This window comes from Rhinopithecus roxellana, chromosome 13 (genome assembly GCF_007565055.1).
Source record: "Rhinopithecus roxellana isolate Shanxi Qingling chromosome 13, ASM756505v1, whole genome shotgun sequence".
Lineage (NCBI taxonomy): Eukaryota > Metazoa > Chordata > Mammalia > Primates > Cercopithecidae > Rhinopithecus > Rhinopithecus roxellana.
Genome location: NC_044561.1, coordinates 4,197,045 through 4,217,241, shown reverse-complemented (window position 1 = coordinate 4,217,241; position 20,197 = coordinate 4,197,045). Strand labels below are relative to the sequence as shown.

General features: G+C 49.3%; 2 protein-coding genes across 2 annotated transcripts in view; one reads left to right on the top strand and one right to left on the bottom strand.

Annotated features, from left to right (window-relative positions):
- Window positions 1-4,541: 4,541 nt before the first annotated feature.
- LOC104676654 (proline-rich protein HaeIII subfamily 1-like) overlaps window positions 4,542-20,197 on the bottom strand; it is a 38,710-nt gene continuing 23,054 nt past the window's right edge. The window contains exons 2-4 of the mRNA XM_030914464.1: window positions 8,949-9,355; window positions 8,797-8,908; window positions 4,542-4,937 (exon numbers count right to left, since the gene is read on the bottom strand). Of these exons, the coding sequence (XP_030770324.1) occupies window positions 4,542-4,937; window positions 8,797-8,908; window positions 8,949-9,355 (915 nt within the window). The remainder of the gene's footprint in view (window positions 4,938-8,796; window positions 8,909-8,948; window positions 9,356-20,197) is intronic.
- TCF20 (transcription factor 20) overlaps window positions 8,190-20,197 on the top strand; it is a 110,836-nt gene continuing 98,828 nt past the window's right edge. Inside the window, 1 exon segment of the mRNA XM_010373015.2 lies at window positions 8,190-8,485. The gene's annotated coding sequence lies outside the window, so the exon portion shown is untranslated.

Below are 20,197 nucleotides of genomic sequence, written 5' to 3'. Positions count from 1 at the left end.
AGCACCATGCCCAGCTGGTGGGCGAGCTCTAGGAATGTTCTCTGTTGTTGTCCTCTTGAATCAGCCTTGCCTCTCTCCTCAGCATTCCCTCAGCACCTGCTGTTAAGTCAGCGCCAAGCCCAGGGAGCCTCCTCCTGTGCCCTGGGCTAAGCCGCCAGCCTCAGGGCCTGGGAGCTGAGCGTCTGGATCTGCCGCGCAGAGGGAACAGCCTCTGAGAATTGGTGTGTTGGCTCCCACTGCTGGCGTGACAGACATCCTGAGGAAATATGTCACTTTACAGTAGTTTTCAAAGAAATGTCTAGAAAGCTCTATTAACCCTATGGGGGCCATTCATAGCCTGGACTTTTGTTAGGTCCTAGTCTGAGTTTTGTTTTGATTTGCTGAGGACCCGCCCTCTCCTGGGCCTTGGTTTCCTCATCTGTAAAGCAGTAGCTACCTAGCTCAGAGGGCTGCCTATGTCAGATGAGACTGCTCCTGTGAAACATGCTTTGTAACCTCAAAAGCACCTTACAGAGCTTTCGGTTCTGTTTCTGGTCATTCACCTGACGGCTATGGGCAGATGCCTGGCCAGGGTAATACTGTGTGCCCAGGCTGGGTGTGTGCAGCAGTGGAATGCCAGCTTGGCTCTCAAGGGCTCCCTGAGTTGTGGCCTCACTAAAACCCTTTTACTTTGTAATTTCTAGAGAATGTGGAAGGCTTCACAGGCAGCCTTGCTCCTTCACAGGGAAATGATAAGCATCTTGTCCTGGTCACTGGTTCATCCCACGTATGTTTTTGGAGCAGCTCCTTGTGGTGGGCACTGGCCTGGCTGATGGGGATGAAGCTGAAGACCAGAGGTCAGCCTTGCCTTTGAGAGCTTGGTCTAGGAGGAGGGATACGGAAACTCGCATCCAAAACCCTGATGACTGAGGTTCAGGGTGACCTGACACAGGGCCTGCACTTCTCAGAAGAGGCTCAGCCACAGGGCAGGATCGCGTCTAAATGCATATTGGCTTGTGTCCTCTGCTCAGAATCCTTCATCATCTCCTCTTTTTGCCCAGGGATAAAGTCGCAAAGCCTCTATGGCCTGTACTGTCCTGCTCCAGCTACATCTCCAGCTTTCTTGTTTCACTTAAATTACCCTGCAGGCCCTGGTGCCCTTCCTGGAAATCTACTTGCTCCCTCCTACCACAGGGCCTTTGCCCATGCCATGCCGTCCGCCTGGAGCTCTCCTCCAACTTCACCATGTGGTTACTTCCTATTTGTCTTTCAGGTCTCAGCTCAAATGTCCTAGATCCCCAAGGCTCAGGGTCCCTGTTGTACACCTTCTGTGCTCCTGTCACACTTTCTTACTAATTTGTATCATGGCTGTTATCAGATGATTATGTGATGATTCTTTTTCTAACCGCTGCATGGCACCATAAGCTTCATGACCACAGGGACCCTTAGGATCAATGCTTGCCATAAGGGCTGTCAATGTTTGTTGAATGAATAAGTGTTAAGGTAAGAGTGTGGAGGAGGTGGCATTTGAGTAAGACTTGAAAGAGGGTATAATTTCAATCTGTAGGGAGGAGGGAAGGGCATTCCTGCTGCAGGGAGCAGAAAGGCACAGGACAGGAAGCCAGCTTGTCTAGTTAGGTGGAGAGGCAGAATGAGACCTGGGAGAGGTCTGGAGAAGCAAGCGGAGCCAGATAGGGCTTTGTATTCCAGGCTGATAGGAACAAACTTGAATGATGAAGCCACTCAGGAACCACTGACAGACTTCTGAGCCAGGGGAGCAAAGTCAGAACTGGCTTTGGATAACTAATGAATCCGCCACAGGGATGGGTGGGCAGGGCAAAGTGGCTGCAGTCAAGAGGACCAGTTAAGAGTTGGAGAATCCACGGCTCCTGCTGCTTTCTGCTCCCCTGGAATCAAATGTTGATTTGGCAGTTATCCCCGAGAGCTTGCAGGGAGATGCAGGGCAGTGATGAGGAACCTCACACGGCGTGGTTGCTTCCAGAAGACAATCGCCTTGGTGGCAGGGCAGCTATTCCCGAGTCAGTAGAGGGAGAGACGGAGTTGATTGAGCATTGGCATCTGCGTTTCTTGGCTTCTCCTGTTGAGAAGGCAGCATCCAGCTCTGCATCCCTGCACCTGTGTTCTGGTGCCTTCTATTAATAAGTGGTCCAGGAATCTTGATGCTGAAGGACCAATCTGTGGCAGAAGATGAGCAGAAACATTTCTGTCAAATGCCCAGCAAACAAGACTTCATGCCTCTGTGGGGAGCCAGCAGATAAGAGTCAGGACTCGAGGACCTGAGGACAAATCCCAGCACCATCACTTAGCAGCTGTGCACCACCAGGCATCTTCTAAGTGACTCTGGGCTTTCATGTCTTCAGTGGTGAAAATGGAGGCTGCCCTGGGGCCATGAAGGCTAAGGTTAAGTGACATATATGGATCCCCAAGCACGGGGAACACTGGAGGCTCAGGAAGTAGTGGCCATTATCATGGCTGCGTTTTTCTCCATGGTTTGAATTCTTAGCGGGAAGCTTGGGTTTCAGGCTTAAAAATGAAGAGCATGTCAACAAAACAGGATGGAACAAAGTCTTTTCCCAGCATGCCTCAGCATGTGGCACTGCCTTCCCGTGGAGCCCAGACAATGATATGGCTAAAAGTCTTGAGCTTTCAGGCAGAAATAATCCCAAAGGAAAGGAACTTCCTTATTGTCATCTTGTGACAAAGCCACGCAGGGGCCCTGCAGCCTGTCAGATTCAGCTCTGCCCCCTCCAAGCTGCTCTGTACCTCAGTTTCCTCATCTGCAAAATGAGGCAAGAACAGTACCCACTTTATAGGGTTGTTGTAAGGATTAAGCAAGTTACTGCAGGAAAAACTCTTAGAGCATGCCTTTGTCACTGCGACTGTCAGATCATTTCATATTCAGATTAACTCTTTGTAGTGCCCTGAGTAACTCTGTAGGGGCTTTGGAGAGAGGTCTGAGTTCAAATCCTAGCCTCTTCCTAGCTGTGTGACCTAGACAAGTCTCTTAACCTCTGTGTGCACCCATTTCCTGCTCTGTACAATGAACAGGACAATCCCTGCCTCACTGGTTCGTTGTGAGGAGTGAATGGGATCCCTCAGGGAAGGGCGAGGACTCCCCTGAGGCAGGCAGCTCACTTGGCCCCTCCCAGCCCAGTTTACAGCTGAAGGAATTGGATGATTTAAAGACACACACTGGTGAGACCAGGCTGGCCCCAGCTCCATGACCGGCCCAGTGAGAGTCCAGCCACTAGGGGCAGTGAGTGCCGGGCAGGTGGGGGTGATCTGTGCACCCGGGGCTGCACGGGCTTCCCGTTTCTTGGCCTCTCCTCAGGTGTCGGCTCTCTGCTCACCTGTGGGGAAGATGTGTCAGTCGATTCACAGCAGCTGCTGCTTGTTGGCCAGACTGTGGTCTTCCCAGCGTGGGGTCTGAGAGTCTGAGGCCCCCCCACCTGCCCCAGCTGCCCAGTGTTTAATATATGACTGTGGGAGAGGCTGGTGCTGCCCACGCCATCCTCTTACATTCTTTCCCTTATTGGCCTGCAGACTTTTGGTCCCACTGACTGTCTTTCCAGTGTTTGCTGAGTGCTGGGAAGCCTGGTGGTTAAGAGTGCAGCCTCTGAAGTCGTGGGTTCAAATACCAGCTCAGCCTCTTCCAAGCTGTGTGACTTGGGATAAGTTAAACTCTTTGCCAGCTACTTGGGAGGCTGAGGCAGGAGAATGGCGTAAACCCGGGAGGTGGAGCTTGCAGTGAGCTGAGATCCGGCCACTGCACTCCCGCCTGGGCGACAGAGCAAGACTCTGTCTCAAAAAAAAAAAAAAAAAAAAACTCTCTGCACCTCCGTAGCCCCATCTGTAAAATAGGAATGATAACAGTACCAAACTCATTAGACTGCTGCAGAGATGAAGAACTGGGATGACAAAGGGAAATCTGCAGAGTGCCTGGTTCATAGTAAGCCTGGATTCCTCTGGGTTGTATCATCCTCACTAACATCATTTTAATGGACATGGTGCCCTACCCTGCACAGGATGCCGGAGACCCGAGAGAAGCAGAGGTGTCTCTGCCCTGCATATGCTCACAGTCCAGGGGGAGAGATGGCTGCATCCCAGATTAGGATGCCACACTTCTATCCTGGAGGGCAGAGTGAGGGGCAAACCTAGAGAGCAGAAGTTTCTGTGGGACCCCGTGAAACAAATCCATACCAGACATGTCAATGCTACAAGGCTCTGCAGGATTCCACCCTTGCCCAACTCCGCAGCTTCATCTTTTTCCCCTGCACTGGGCACAGTCCTCCTGGGCACAGCAGGTGGCTCTCGCCCACACCCCTACGTCTCGGTATTCTCTGGTCCTCTGTTTTGAAGCCCTCCCTACCACCATAGCTTTAGAGCCTCCTCTGACCTTGCACCAGAAGGAACTGTTCTGAGCCCCCATGCTCCCTCCATGTGGGCTCAGAGACTTGCACAAAGCAGGGGCTCCTGTGGAATGAGGGCACAGAATGAGGGCGTGCCCACAGAGGCTCTCCACCCCTGCTGTTTGTGCACTCTCAGTATCCTTGTGCTTTGCAAGGGGACAGTGCGTGGCTTGGGGACAGGCACAACAGGAGGCTGTGGGGAGTTTCCCACTCTGTTAGCCAGAGGCTTTTGTAGGTTGCCTCCTGGAAGACTGCAGATGAAGCCCTGAGCTTGTGAGCAGGAATTCCAGGCCTCCCTCTTGGTGTGATTGAGTTAGCAGGCGGCCCCTCCCAAGAGGAAGGAGAGCTGGAGCTTGGTGAAGGATAAAGGTGAGGGCTGTGTGTCTGCTCACCAGAGCTGGCAAGTGAGGAAGGACATCCGCCTGCTCTGAAGGCACTCCGGCTCACTTTGCACAAGTCACTGATCTGCCGAGCAGGGCCAGTCTCCTCAATCAATCCACGCTGACAGATGGTAGTAGAATCAGTGACCTAGAGGCAGAAGGCTCCATTTGTAATCCTGGAGTGGCCCAGGCGCCTGGAGGAGGGCAGAGGAGTTTGTAATAAAAGGAGTGATACAGTGTTTCTAAAAGCCATCTTTGAGCCAGAGGAAGAGGCAAAGGATTAATTTTGTTTATAGAATTGATACACGGATTCAGTTCAATGAGTAATTTTTGAGTGGACTGGGTTAGGAGGGAGGGGGAAAAAACTAGTCTACTGTTTTTGTTTGTTTGTTTGTTTTTTACTGTTCTTTCCTTAAAGAGCTCCCAATGTGGTAGGAAAAACAGGATCCATGCATTTGAGACGAGAGAACAACAGAAAACACTAATGTGATTTCAGAGGAAGGGGCTCTCAGTTATTGAGTAATCTTGGGCAGAACTTAACCTCTTTGAGCCTCAGTCTATTCATGTGTCCTATTGTGTCCATATCATAGAACATGCAGCTAGTGTTAACAGTGCCTGGTACTACACTGAATTTTTTTTTTTTTTTTTTTTGAGACAGAGTTTTGCTCTTGTCGCCCAGGCTGGAGTACAATGGCGCAATCTCAGCTCACTGCAGCCTTCGCCTCCCAGGTTCAGGCGATTCTCCAGCCTCAGCCTCCCAAGTAGCTGGGATTACAGGCACCCACCACCACACCTGGCTAATTTTTGTATTTTTAGTAAAGACAGGGTTTCACCATGTTGGCCAGGCTGGTCTTGAACTCCTGACCTCAGGTGATCCACTCGCCTCGGCCTCCCAAAGTGCTGGGATTACAGGCATGAGCCAATGTGCCCAGCCTATGCAGCTCTCTTGAGAGTCCCACAACACCTTATGAGTGAGGTAATTAAAAAAAAAATTTTTTTAAAGTAAATACAGATGGGGGGAGTCTCACTGTGTTGCCCAGGTTGGTCTTGAACTCCTGGCCTCAAGCAGTCCTCACACCTCAGCTTCCCAAAGTGCTGGGATTATAGGTGTGAGCCACCACACCCGGTCCAGTGAGATAATATTATCTCCATTTTATAGCTGAGGAAACCACAGGGGGAAGTGACTTGTCCAAGGCCACACAGTGCAAGAGTAACCTACGTCTTCCTGTTGGCTATGATGCCCATACACGTTCTCTTTCCAAATGGTACCAAAAGAGAAAGCGGCAGGCTTTCAGGGATAAAGAGGCCCAGCTGGCCTGGTCCTAGGACTGGGGAAGTTTCCAGGTGGAGGTCATCAGGGCAATGTTCTGGCAGGGTCTGAAAGGGCAGGGAGGGGCTGCATGGTTATAAGAGGCAGGAGCTGACAAGAGCCTGGACTTCAGTTATCCGTCTGCATTCTTTATTCATTCCCTTTCGAATGAGACTCTGCGACAGATTGTCACCATCCCCAGGGCCCTGCATCTGAGACGCAAGTGAGCTTACGAAGAAGGGAAAGAATGGAGGAATGATGGGGCAGGCAACTCTAAGGAAAAGCGATTCACCTTTCTTCATGAATTCTCTCAATAAATTGAGGGTGCCCCCAACACCAGTCTTCAGGAAGCTCCCCTGCATTCTCCTATTTTTGTCCAGAAAACACGGCCCTGTGCTGAGCGCCTCTTCCACCTTTTCCCTTTATGGCCCTGACCCCAGGAGAAGCCAGGTACTGGTCTTTTAAGTCTTGAGGCCTGAGAATTTGAAAATGAAACTCAGAAGAACAATGGGAACAATCAAAGGGCAGGGCCTCGTGGCTTGTTCAGCTCTGCCCCGGAAGAGCCTGGCATGCAGGAGGTGTTGGGGAATCAAGTCCCTAGGAATAGTCCTGACCTGCTTTGGAGCCAGCCCCCACTTTGTGAGACTGGACAGAAGCCAGAAGAAATCACTGCCTTCCCCAAGGACATGCTCCTGCCAAGGGGCCCAGGACCGCCTTGGGCCCTGCCTCGGACCCTGGGACCCTCCTTGGGTAGCCTGAGAAAAGGCCAAGCATTAACATCTCTGGCTAGGTGGGGTGAAAGGTCAAAAAGTAAAACCAGGCCCACTGGGGAGCTGTGTACCTCAAATATATGGAAATCTGGGTCCCAGACCACACCTGGTTCCTGTCAATCCCCATCTGCTGCTGGAAGCACTTTCCAATCCCAACTGACTTGCAGGTTGGGTTGCTTCAGGAGAGGAAGCCACATACTCCCCTAACATCTAGGACAGACGGGAGCCTAATTTAGAATCGGCAATTTTAGCCAACATTAGGGACATCTAATCCAAACTTTCCTCACCCACAGGAAACTGAGGCCCAAAGTGGGAAGAAAAGTTGGCCAGGTCAAAGGTCAGGGGCAGGATCACAAATTCTCAACGTATTCTACCCTTGCTGGCCTTGTCACTTTTGATGGCCCTGGGGGCGCCAACATCTACACAGGAGTTGCTCTACAATTGCGATTTTCTTTATAAAGAAGTCAAGCCCTTTCTTTGCTCTAGAAACACATCAGGTCTGCAAAGGAAGGCTGGAAACAGGCTGAGGCCTTGGCACCGCAAATCCTCTGCCTTATCGGCAAATTAATTCGGGACCCTGGGCGCAGTCAGCCTGGCATTGCAGCTTCTTAATGCAGCAGCAGAAGGCAACTGGAGCGTCCATTTTACAGGTGAGGTAAGTGGGCCTCCCTCCTCGCGTTTTCTGCGGTGGAAACTGAGGCTCTGAGAGCATCCAAGCCCTTCCTCCACGGATACCCGGCGCCCATGGGCGGGGACTGCCAGGGACCCAGGCGGGACCAGCTAGGCCTTGGGCTGCCCCCGGCCCAGAGGGCTCTTGGTGGGCAGGAGCCGCCCCCACGCCCTGCCCGACTAAACAGGTCACCGAGAGGAGGCCGGGCCCTCGCCCGCGGGCTTCCCGGGCCGCGAGAGGCGCGATTCTGGCATTGGAGGCTCCAGGGAACTCCAGAAATCCCAGAGAGATTCCGGGCCACCAACTCCCCAGAAAGTTGGCTCGCGGCCACCCCCAAGACGGCCCTGAGGCGCGGGCCAAGATGGCACTGGGCTGGCGGCGTACTGCGCCCAGCGGCGGCGGAGAACCTCGCGCGACCCGGCCGTGGGGTGGGGGTGGGGGGGTCTTCGCAGCCCCTGCCCGGCGCGCGCCGGCCTCGACGCCGCCGCACGCGGGTGGGCACGCGCGCGCCCGGCCCCGCCCCCAGCGCCCCGCCCCCGCCGCGCGCCCCGCCCCGCTGCGCGCCCGCCCGCCCGCCCGCGCGCCGCGGCCCAGAGCCTCCCCATTGGCCGCGCGCCGTCACCTGACGCTCTGTTATTTCCTGTGTGTTGGGAGAATGGAGAGAAAAAACCCCGAGCCGAGCCGCTTTCGGCCCCTGCGAGGCGGCTGTGGCCTCCGCCAGGGGAGCCCGCCTTGAGGCGCGCCCGACCGGGGAGCGAGCGCGCGGGCCGGAGCGAGCCTCGAGGGGCCACGGCCCCGGCCCGCCCCGCCGCCGGCCCGGGCGCCCGAGCTGGAGGCGGCGGAGCCACCCCCACCCCCACCCCGCGCAGCGCCGCCAGCCGTCGCCACCGCTCCCTCCCCTCCCGCCCCCGGCGGAGGCCGAGGGACTGGGCGGGGGGCTCCAGCAGGTAACCGCCGCCCGGGCCTGAGGGGCAAGGAGAGGGTCGGGCCTGAGAGACTGGGGCCGGGCCTGGGTGTCCGGCCTGGGGGCCTGGGAGCAGAGGTCCTGGCCGGACCCAACCCGGGAGTGCGGAGCCCTCTGGACTCCGAGCTAGGGTTTGAGGTGCTGAGGGGAGTGTTGCTGCCCGGCCCGACCCGAGAGTGCGGGCAGGGGCCCGGGCCAGGGCTGGCGTCAGAGGGCTGAGGTGTCTCGGGCCGGCCCGGGGATTCGGCGGAGCTTGGGCGCCGGTGTTCGCCCGAGGGTGCGGAGGGAAGGTACCTGCTCGCCGCGCGAGGCCTTGGGTGCAAAGGCGGCGAGTGTGAGCGGGCGGCGTCCGGGAGTCAGCGCCGCCTGTCTCGGGGCCCCTGGCAGCCCCGGGGGCACCGCACGCCTGCCTCGGGGCCCCTAGCAGCCCCGGGGGCACTGGCCGCGCTCGCCTCTTGGCTGCGGGCTGGAGGCGAGGCCAGCGGGGCTGGGCCGGGCTCTGGGCGGGAGGGCGCCGCGCTGGGGCGCCCGGTAGGACAGGGGCCCGTTTACTGCCATGTGAACACCTGAAGCCATGTGGACGCGGCTGCTTCTCGCCTGTTGGGGGCGGAGGGCAGGTACCGGCGGGCTGGGAGCAAGGTCCCGGCGCAGGACACACTTCCTGTGTGGGGCGGCCTCTCCTCCCGCGCCGCGGGGAACAGGGCGGGGTGTGCGAGCCGGGGTCTCTGGGCGAGGGAGCGCTCGTTTGGGGATCTGAGGCTCTCGTCCCTTTTTCGGGGGAAAGTGGTGGTTTGAGGGAGCGTGGCCAATCGGGCCGATTCCTCTCAGGCTGCGGCAGGAGGTGCACTGTCCCCTGGGCGCCGGAATGGGAGTGGAATTTAGTGAGTTGGGGGGCGGTGCCGAGGAGCGGCCGTCTTCTCTGCTTGTGGGTGGGATTATTGTCGGTTTCTGTGGTTGCGGATACCAATACGGTCTGCTGGTCTGTATTCAATCCTTTAGTCTGACCTTAGGGGTCAGGTCAAAATTAGGATTTTCCCCTTTTCCTTTTTGCTTTTTTCCCTTGAAGATTAGATGTCTCTGGTAACTGCTGTAAAATGGATGGAATTTTGGAGCTATTATCTAACAGGCTGATCTTTGAATGATAATTGGACCCTTATGTTAACAGCCTCAGTGAAGAGTTTTATACAGCATCTTCCGCGGGGTAGCTGTTTGATGGGTGGGGTAACTTCACTGAATTCCGACCTAGGAGACCAGGAATCTGCTTACAGCTTTGACGCCAAATAAACTGCAGCCCAGGGCAAGTTACTTACCCTCGTAATTTCCTCATCTGTTAAGTGAGGATTCCCAGGTCAGACAGTACAGGGGTTTGTGGTTTTGCTTTTTTATCTCTCATTTTGTGCTCTGTTTTAGCCATAGGCAACTTTTCTGAAAAATGCAGACTGTACCTTAGCTGGCTTTTAAAAGCCTGTCTTTTAGCTTCCAGCCTCTGCCTTCAACAGAGCATAAAACTTAGGGTATACTCTTTTTTAAAATCCCACTTGCTGTTTGGTGCTTCAGAACAGAAAGTGTGTTATTCTGATCTGGGTGGAATGCACCTTACATATTTTTTGTCTTTGTGAAAGAAGTTATCAGAAATACTTCAGAGAATATTTGTCTACGTGGGAAATGTGTGGATAACATGTGATTGGGTCTGTGTATGTTGGCTCAGAGGAGTTCCAAGAGCTTTCTACGCAGGGGATTGTGGAGGATCCGGATCTTATTAAAGTTCTTCAAAGGACATTTGACATTTGGCTAACGGTTGAAATTTCCAGCCAGCTTCAGCATTCTCAGAGTAGGGGGACGAAGTAGAATGCCATAACATCTCCTGTGAAATGGTATGCTAGTGGAGTTAACTGTCACCTCAGGGTGCACTAATTATTTGCCTCCCCCAACTTACTCCTTACTGGTAGCCAATGCTCTGCAGATGCTTAGGAACCGCAATGAGTTTCACTGATTTTATGGTGTGTGAAGGCCTTAGGCCATGCTTTTGACTGGCAAGTATTTCTGTACCAATCTCAGAATTTGTTTGTCTTAAATTTCTAGAACTGTGCTGCTTGGCCGGATATGTGCCAAATATGGTACAATATGGCTTTCTCAGATCACTTTTTATTTTTATATTTTATTTTTTTAATTAAATCCCCTTTTATTTATTTATTTATTTTGAAACAGTATGGTGTTCTGTTGCCCAGGCTGGAGTGCAGTGGCGCAGTCTCGGTTCACTGCAGCCTCCGCCTCCCTGGTTCAGGTGATTCTCCTGCCTCAGCCTCCCGAGTAGCTGGGATTAGAGGCACACACCACCATACCCGGCTAATTTTTGTATTTTAAGTAGAGGCAGCATTTCGCCATGTTAGCCAGGCTAGTCTCGAACTCCTGACCTCAGGTGATCCGCCCACCTTAGCCTCCCAAAGTGCTGGGATTACAGGTGTGAGCCACTGCACCCGGCCTATATCACTTTTTGATTCAATCTCTTTGAACAGTTTCTAAAAGGATCCCAGCATAGGGGCAGAGTGTTTATGATACTGACTTTGGAGATGGTTTGGTAGTAGTTTTCTTGTGTGTTACCATCAGGCCTGTCACTGTCACTTTTGTGTTTATTTTTTGAGAAAGAGTCTTGCTCTTGTCGCCCAGGCTGGAGTGTAGTGGCACTATCTCAGCTCACTGCAACCTCCACCTCCTGGGTTCAAGCGATTCTCCCGCCTCAGCCACCCAAGTAGCTGGGACTACAGGTGCTCACCTCCGTGCCCAGCTAATTTTTGTATTTTAGAGATGGGATTTCACCATGCTGGGCAGGATGGTCTGGATCTCTTGACCTCGTGATCCACCTGCCTCAGCCCCCCAAAGTGCTGGGATTACAGGTGTGAGCCACTGTGCCCAGCCCACGAGTGGACACTTTTATATAGCCACACAGATTATTTGGAATTTTCCAGAATAAACAATTTGTTAGGATTTGAATTATGACCTTGTGTTCAGTGTGGTGTTTAAAAAACTCTGATTACTGAAATTGGTTTTGTTTTTTCTGTTATTGTTGTTTTGAGACGAAGTCTAGCTCTTGTTGCCTAGCCGGGAGTGCAGTGGTGCGATCTTGGCTCACTGCAACCTCCACCTCCTGGGTTCAAGTGATTCTCCTGCCTCAGCCTCCCGAGTAGCTAGAAATACAGGCATGCGCCACCTCGCCTGGCTAATTTTGTATTTTTAGTAGAGATGGGATTTCTCCATGTTGGTCAGACTGGTCTTGAACTCGACCTCAGGTGATCCGCCCGCCTCGGCCTCCCAAAGGGCTGGGATTACAGGCGTGAGCCACTGCTCCCGGCCTATTAAATTGTAAGCAGTTATCACACTCACATGTATATTACACTTGTCTTATAACTTATAAGGGAAAAAATTGTTATAAAATTTTCATTCAACGAAGTAATTTGTATGTATTTATGTGAGAGAAGGTTGCCAAAATTAGTAACATATCCGGAGACGTGGCTTTTAGGTTCCATAACCTAGTAGTGGTATACTTTTTTTTGAGATGGAGTCTCTCTCTGTTACCCCGGCTGGAGTGCAGTGGCACAGTCTCCGCTCACTTGCAAACTTCTCTTTTTAGGCTCAAGCGATTCCGCTGCCTCAGCCTCCCAAATAGATGGGATTACAGACTCCTGCCACCATGTCTGGCTATTTTTTTGTATTTTTAGTAGTGACGAGGTTTTGACATGTTGGCCAGGATAGTCTCAAACTCCAGACCTCAGGTGAGGTCAGGAGGTCATTCCCCTGCCTCAGCCTCCCAAAGTGCTGGGGTTACAGATGTGAGCACCTGCCCAACTTCCAAAAAATCTGTAAGATAAAATGGAGTGTAATTGAAATGATCACATTTACTTGGAGTTGGACTTTTACTCATGAGTTCAACCTAAGTAGGAAAAAATGCTGGCATTTGTATAAAAAACAAGCCTTTGTGCTAGACTCTGTCCAAGGCATTTTAAATTGTGTTACAACATCCACCCAGCCGACCTTAGCGGTAGACCATCTTTCCTTTCCCTGAGAGGTGGTAGAGCTAGTGAGGGTCAAGGCTTAGATATAACCCTCCCCCTCTTGGCTCCAGAGCCTGTACTGTACTAGATTTTTTGCCTGCTCAAGGCACAGATCAGTCAGTGGTAAGTGTGGCCCTGGAATCCATATCTTCTTGCTGTGCCCCGCTTTTTTATTTTATTTTATTTATTTATTTATTTTGAGACGGAGTCTCGCTTTGTCGCCCAGGCTGCAGTGCAGTGGCACCATCTTGGCTCACTGCAAGCTCCGCCTCCTGGGTTCACGCCATTCTCCTGCCTCAGCCTCCGAGTAGCTGGGATTACAGGCATGCACCACCACACCCAGCTAATTTTTTGTGTTTTTAGTAGAGACGGGGTTTCACTGTGTTAGCCAGGATGGTCTCAATCTCCTGACCTCATGATCCGCCTGCCTCGGCCTCCCAAAGTGCTGGGATTACAGGCGTGAGCCACCGCGCCCGGCTATTTTATTTTTTTATTTTAAAGCTATGATGAATCCGAAATCTAGATTCAGGTGAAATACTGGAAAGGGTGGTTTTTGAGACTGCTTATGCTTTTGTGATCCCCTGGGAGTTTCGTAAACTTACCTAGCCCATACTTGGTCAGTTTTGCCAGTGTACGTGAGATTTAATCTATGAAAAATTTCTGTTTTCCTACTTCATTCTGTCATTCTGTCCTGAGGTGAAAACTGTGCTATCAGCTTATAAGAGTAACATAATACATAAAGGGCTGTCTCTCTTCCTGACTAGTTTACAATGCATTAGAATCATTTTGTAGGGTGACTGCTCTCACTCAGTTTGACCAGTTGGGACTCAAAAGATGTATTTACCAAAGACAGTTCTTTCCCCAGTATATGCCTTAAGCCTTCTTACTCATGGGGACTTTGTGTTCAAGGCACCTTAGTACTCATTCATTCTGTCTGAGGCTTTGACTCTACTGTCTTCATTTTCTTTTTGTGGAGGTAAAAAAGTAACAAGATAAAGCAAAACAATAAAACTGTTGGAGTAAAACGGTACATGAAAGTGACACCTTTGAAATACAGTAAGCCTGGGCAACATAGTAAGACCTGGTCTCTGCAAAATAAAAAAACCAGATGTGGTGGGTGCCTGTAGTCCCAACTATTCAGGAGGCTGAGGTGTGAGGATCATTTGAACCTGAGAGGTTGAGGCTACAGTGGACCATGTTGTTGCCATTGCACTGCAGTCTGGGAGACAGAGTAAGATCCTGTCCAAAAAAAAGAAATATAATACAGTATACTGAAATCAAGGTATTTATAGTTAGAGCATAATTTGATCGCATCGCACTGGATAGTTTTTGATTATTGGTTAGGCTGTTGAAAGTCCTTTAATACCCTTGATACATGTGGTATGGGTGAAAAGGGTCTCATGGCGGAAACACAATCAGTACTTTCTGTGTAAGAGCAGTGTTTGCTTTGTGGGTAATATGCATGACCCAGCAGGAAGATGAACTAGAAAGTGAGTTAGCTGGTATATCAGTGACTTATTTAATCTGGTGCTTCATAGTGGGGAATTGAGAAAGAAGACTACTAGGGGAAATATCATTATTGCAGTATGCGTATGTAAGCTGTTCTATAGGAAAGAGTAGAACTTCACTGGAACATTTGATATCAGTCTGATTGGAAGATGGTTTGCACATTTGAACATCATGTCCCTGAATGTGAATTAAGGTCCGCTTGTGTGTGTGCGCTAATTTTTTTTACAGGCATTCTCAGCATGGGAAGTGCAGTGGTGGACAAGAAAGAGCCTACTCTGGAGACAGACTGTAAACAGTAAATAAAAATGTCAGGTGATGATAATAGCGGTGAAGAAAATAAGAAAACAATGTGAAATAACTCGGGGGATGTTACTTTAGAGTGGTCACAAAGATACTCCCTGTTCTGAAGCCTTTTCTGCCAGTGGGGCAGTTGAACTTGATCTGTGGGCTGGATGAAAATGACATTAAACAAAGTAAATAATTTGTTTCAGCCCTGAGCATCTTGAGAAGTTAATCCAAAGGATGGAAGTGGGCTGGTTTGAAGTGTTCCCTCTGTTTATATCTTTATGCTCTGTGAATAGGGACCTGGCTCAAAAGAGCTTAAGGGAGATCATTAGTGGTACCTTGTAAAGGCTAAGAAAGAGGAGTGCTGGCTGCTTTTTTTTAAAAATCATCCTGATAAAAAATATAGAGATGTATTATAATAGTGAGTGTTAGTGTAGGAAACATGTCTCTGGTTGTGTCTATTACCCTCCCTCCCCCCGCTCCCCTACTTTAGATCTAGACCTGTAGTTGTGTTCATGTTTCTTTGTTGGGAATCCTCTATTTGGATAGGGGGCTGGGGATATCAAGGCAAGCAAGGAAAGCTCTAAGCAGAGGCTCTGGCAAGGGAGGGAACCATGCAGATCAGACAGGCTTTGTTAACCATAGCCAAGAGGGTTCATCCTCTCAGTCTTTCCCAGCCAGCTGGCATCCAGCATGCCTTCTCCCACCCCCTTTCCATACTCTGATGATAGAATTTTAGAGCTGGAAGACACCTAAGAAATTGTCTAGTCTAACCCTTTGGCTTTACAACTCAGGAAGATGCCAAGAAGCTGGTAATTTACCCAAAGTTATGCGGCTTTATACTGACAGAATCAAGGGTAGGACCTGTTCTTTGCCATCTGTGCCCCATGCTCTTACCAGCATAGTTGACAGTGGCTCTTGAGTGGAAAAAGGAAGCTCCTGGGTGTTAATGTACTCAGGAAAAAGCCTATATAGTTCCAATCTTAAGATATCAAGGGGAGACAGTACACATCAGTCTTGAAAGCAGAGACAAAATTGTACTACTGTTAATTTTCACAAAGATATGTAGTGTTGGCTTCTTAGGCCCCATTGGTTTCTCTCATCCTAATTATGCCTTGGTCCAAAATAGGTGACATAGAGGAACTTCCTTTGCCGTGATCAGAATTAGTTCATTTAGAGTGAGGCCTTTTAGATGTAGGGTGAAACTCCTGATAGGTGGCTAAAATGGGTAAGTTAAGTCTCCAGCAGCTATAAGTTCTTTTACCTCCAGACCTCAGTTTCAGAGAAGCTAGATTTCACTGCTGCATTTAGAAGTGCCCTAAGGATGAAGCACTACTTTGAAAGTGTGGAGAATGTTCACTGTGCTTGGCAAGAATAGGGATTCTTGAGAAGTCAAGCAGGGAAGTACTTCCCTGGGCGTTTCCCTGACTTAGTGCTGTGGGGGACCAATTACGTGAGGACAGATTTTGTATCCCTTTGGCAGTGATGTGAGAGGATACTATTGCTGAAGAAAGTCCACGTGATGGAAGGCAGCAGAGCGTGTGAAGGAGGATACGCAACCTCATCCTGGCTCCATCACTTGCTATCAGTGACTTCAGGCATTTTGCCTGAGCTGTAGTTTCCTCATCTGTGCAATGGAGATATATCTTCTTTTGGGCTGTTGGGGGAAGGAACTAAAATAGGAAAAGTATATGGTGAAGTGGACTGCCTGCAGGTGGCACTTAGAATGGTAGCTGCCCATTAAACCATCAGTCTGTGTTGTGCTATATACTAAGACACTGGACTAGAGCAGGGCTGGTCCCTGCCAATTCTGTTGATTTTATGTCCTCAAATATTGGCCTAGTAGATAGTAGAGAAGCGCAATTAAATAGGGGTATCAAAAGTGTTCTCATAAGGGGAATAGAAGGTGCTGTACCAGGTGTGTGACCCTGACTTAAAAGGTCACTAGAGGGTTCTCAGAGCAGGACCATGTATTTCCTCATCAGCCTGCTGAATTCAGTGTCTCTTCCCACCTCTGGTTGTTCATCCTCTTATGCTTGACCATTGGTATTCTCCAGACCCTATTTTTTCAGTGTTCTGTCTCTCTTGGTGATCTCTGGTCTCCCCAGGCTTTTGTGTTTGTTCATAAGCTGATGATCCCCACATTGACATCTTCAGCTAGATGTCTTCTAGCGCCTTCAACTCCTGCTCGACACAGCGGCTTGACCATCTCACTGGTATCGTGAGCTTCTTAAGTCCAAAACTGAACACTTACTCCTCGCAAACTCTTTGTCCTACATTTGTCCCCCAGTCCATAAGTGGCTCTACCATATACCCAGTTTCTCAAATCAGATTTCTCCTTTTCTCTCACCAACGTCTACCTCTAAATCTATCACCGAGTTACTGTCAGTGCTATTTCCGTAAGATAACTTCTTTCATCTGTACTGCCACTACCCTCTTCACCTCTTACCTGAAACATGATGATGGCCGCCTCATTTCTGCTCGTGTCTCTATTCTACTTCACCCAGAACGGCCAAGAGTCGTGTGTCTGCTTAAAATCTTTTAATGGTTTCCCATAGCACTTAGATTCCAAACTCCTCCACATGGTTCACAAGGGCCGGAATAATCTGGCTCCCACCTGTCTCTGACCCTCCTGCTGCTTTTGCTCACGGCCCTCCAGTCACATTCATGTTTTTTTTTTAGGCCCTGGAAGGTGGCAAGCTCTTTCCCATCTCTGGAACCTTTTGCGAGACAGAGTCTTGCTCTGTCGCCAAGGCTGGAGTGCAGTGGCCCAATCTTGGCTCACTGCAACCTCTGCCTCCCAGGTTCAAGTGATTCTCCTGCCTCAGCCTCCCGAATAGCTGGGATTACAGGTGCCCGCCACCAGGCCCAGCTAATTTTTGTGTTTTTAGTAGAGATGGTGTTTCACCATGTTGGCCAGGCTGGTCTTGAACTCCTGACCTCGTGATCTGCCCACCTCGGCCTCCCAAAGTGCTGGGATTACAGGTGTGAGCCACCATCTAGAACTTTTTAGTATACTATTTCCTCTGTCTATAGCCCTCTGGCAAGGCTAGCCTTTTTCTCATCCTTCAGGATATTTGTTGAATGAATAAGAGGCAGCAAAGGGGATAGGGCAAGGAGGAAAGTGTCCTCTGAGTGTATCTACAAAGGTCTAAAAAAAAAAAAAAAAGATGTGGAATGAAATATGTTTGAAGAGCTGAAAGACTGAGTTTGGTTGTGGCATAGGTAAGAGTTATTTAAGCAAAACACGTAGGACTCAGGCAGCTGGAACTTGAATGCATTGCTGATGGGAGTATAAAATGATACAACCACTTTGGAAAACTGGCAATTTCTCAAAAAGTTGAACATGTATCTGCCCTGTGACCCAGCAGTTTAATTTCTAGGTATTTATCCAAGAGAAATGAAAATGTCCACAAATATGACTTACATGAGAATATTGATAGCCAAATGATAACCAAAAGTAAACAGTCCGGATGTCCATCAGCGAGACAGTGGATAACAAGTCGGCATGTTCATACAGTGGAAGACCACAAACAATAAAAAGGAACAAACTACAGACGCGTGTAATAAGGATTAATCTCACAAACATTATGCTCAGTGAAAAGCCAAACAAAAATCATACGTAATGGGTGATCCCACTTAACAGCATTCCAGAATGGGCAGAACTTATTTGTGAACTAGATTTCAGATTGATGTTGCTTCTTGGATAGAAAGGAATTGACTAGGAGAAGATGTGAGGGAACTTTTTAGAATATGAAAATAGTTAGGTCTTGATAGGCACTCATCAAAACTGATTAAATCGTATGCTGTATGTGATTTAACTGTAAAAATCACCTGTAACCTGCAGCCAGAAACAACGCAGAAACTGTTCTTGATTCCTTTTCCCCCTCACTCTCAACATCTAATTGCCCAGCAGGCTCTGTTCACGTTATATTCAAAACATATCCTGAGTTTGGGCCAGTTGTGGTGGCTCACATCTGTAATCCCAGCACTTTGGGAGGCTAAGGCAGGTGGATTGCTTGAGCCCAGGAGTTTTAGAAAGGCCTGGTCTACGCAGTGAGACCCTGTCTCTAAAATGTTTTTAAGTTAACCAGGAATGGTGATGTTCATCTGTGGTCTCAGCTACTTGGGAGGCTGAGGTGGGAGTATTGCATCAGCTAGCTGTGATTGTGCCACACAAAAACCATGTACATATATGTATCTCATGAATTTGTTCCCTCTCATCTCAAGAACTATACCTTCTTATCTGAACTGTATTATTAGTTTCCTGTTTTTCTTACCCCCTGTTTTTACCTTCCTCCCAAACCATTTTTTCCACTTATCAGCTAAAGTGACCTCTTAAAAATTCAAATTAGATTATGTCAATTGCCTTCCTAAAATGCTCCAGTGGTTTTTCATTGCTTTCATGGTGGTCAGCAGGGTCCTATCTAAATTTTGTCTCCCTCTGAACCCGTTTGACCTGGTCTCCTTGCTCTCTAAGCTATGGGTTTGTTGGCCATCCCTGTTTCTTGAACTCCTCAAGCTTATTTCTACCTTGGCTCCTCCTTCTGTCTGGAACACTCTGCTTCTCAAATCTTTGACTTGTTTCTGTTTGTCATTCAGGTTCAACTTAAATGTAACCTCTGAGAGGTTTTCTCTGACCCTTCCTGTCTAAAGTAGTGCCCCATTGCATCACCCTGCCTTGTTTTGTTCATAGCTTTTATTATAGTCTGAATCTATCTATTTTTTAAAACATTTTTAAATTTATTTATTTATTTTAAAAAATAGAGACAAAGGTCTCACTTTGCCCAGGCTCGTCTTGAACTCCTGGCTTCAAGCGATCCTTCTGGGATTACAGGCATGAGCCTCCATGAACAGCCTGAATTTATCTTGTCCTTTAGTTTACTTCCCTCTTCCTCTCAGGATTAAGCGTGCCTCCTTCACTGTTATATAGGCAGCAGTATTTGATACACGGTGGGCCAGATGTGTTAAGTGACATTATTGAGGACAGTGGTGTTAGGATGAGAGCTGTTGAAGATAGACTTGGTGAGGGAGGAGGTGCCAAGGAGAGGCAAGACTTCTTTTGGGAAACTAGGTGATGGCATTGCCATTCATTGAATTAGAAAACAACCGAGGAAGTGAAGATTGGAATAGGGTATAAAGTGATGAACTTGGTTTTGAATGTAAGTTTGAGATGCTTGTAAGGCATCACGTGTTTGAGCACAGATCTGCCATTTAGGAGAAGGAACTGGCCTATAGATGAAAACTTGGAGGTTTGTGTATATATCATAATTCCAGCCTAGGAGTACATGAGATTGCCCTTAGTGGTAGATGAAGAAGGTGAATATGTGGAGAAGTTGTTTCTACCTTGTTTCCTAAGTGATGGGCATATCCTGCTAGTAATAGAGACTTAGCTTGGGTCTCAGCCCCTAACAGGTTTTGTAGTTTCAGAACCCCCCAGGGAGTTATGTTATTCTTGCTAACAATGACAAGTGCTCACGAGCCCAGAACAGAAACTGAGAAAAGTGAAAGATTAAGGGAGCATGGTGGCTCTTAAATAGCAGCAGGGCTGCAACCAGATAAGCTGGAGGAAACTCCAGAGAGCATGGAACCAGGGAAGAGTTTTTCTGGTCAGACCTTTATAATTCTTTGTCTAGTTTTGGATTCTAGTGATTTGGACACAACTTTTTGTGCCTTGTGTCTGGCAGTAGACAAGATTACTGAGAAATGTCAGTTGGGTGGAGAGGGAGGCAGGCTTCTGGGGAGTGATAACTGAAGCTAGATTGTCATGTGTTGATGAGAAAGGTGAAGCGAAGACAGTAAATTGGGAGTCAGTCCTTCCTAAAGTTTGGCTGTTGGAGAAAAGGAAAATA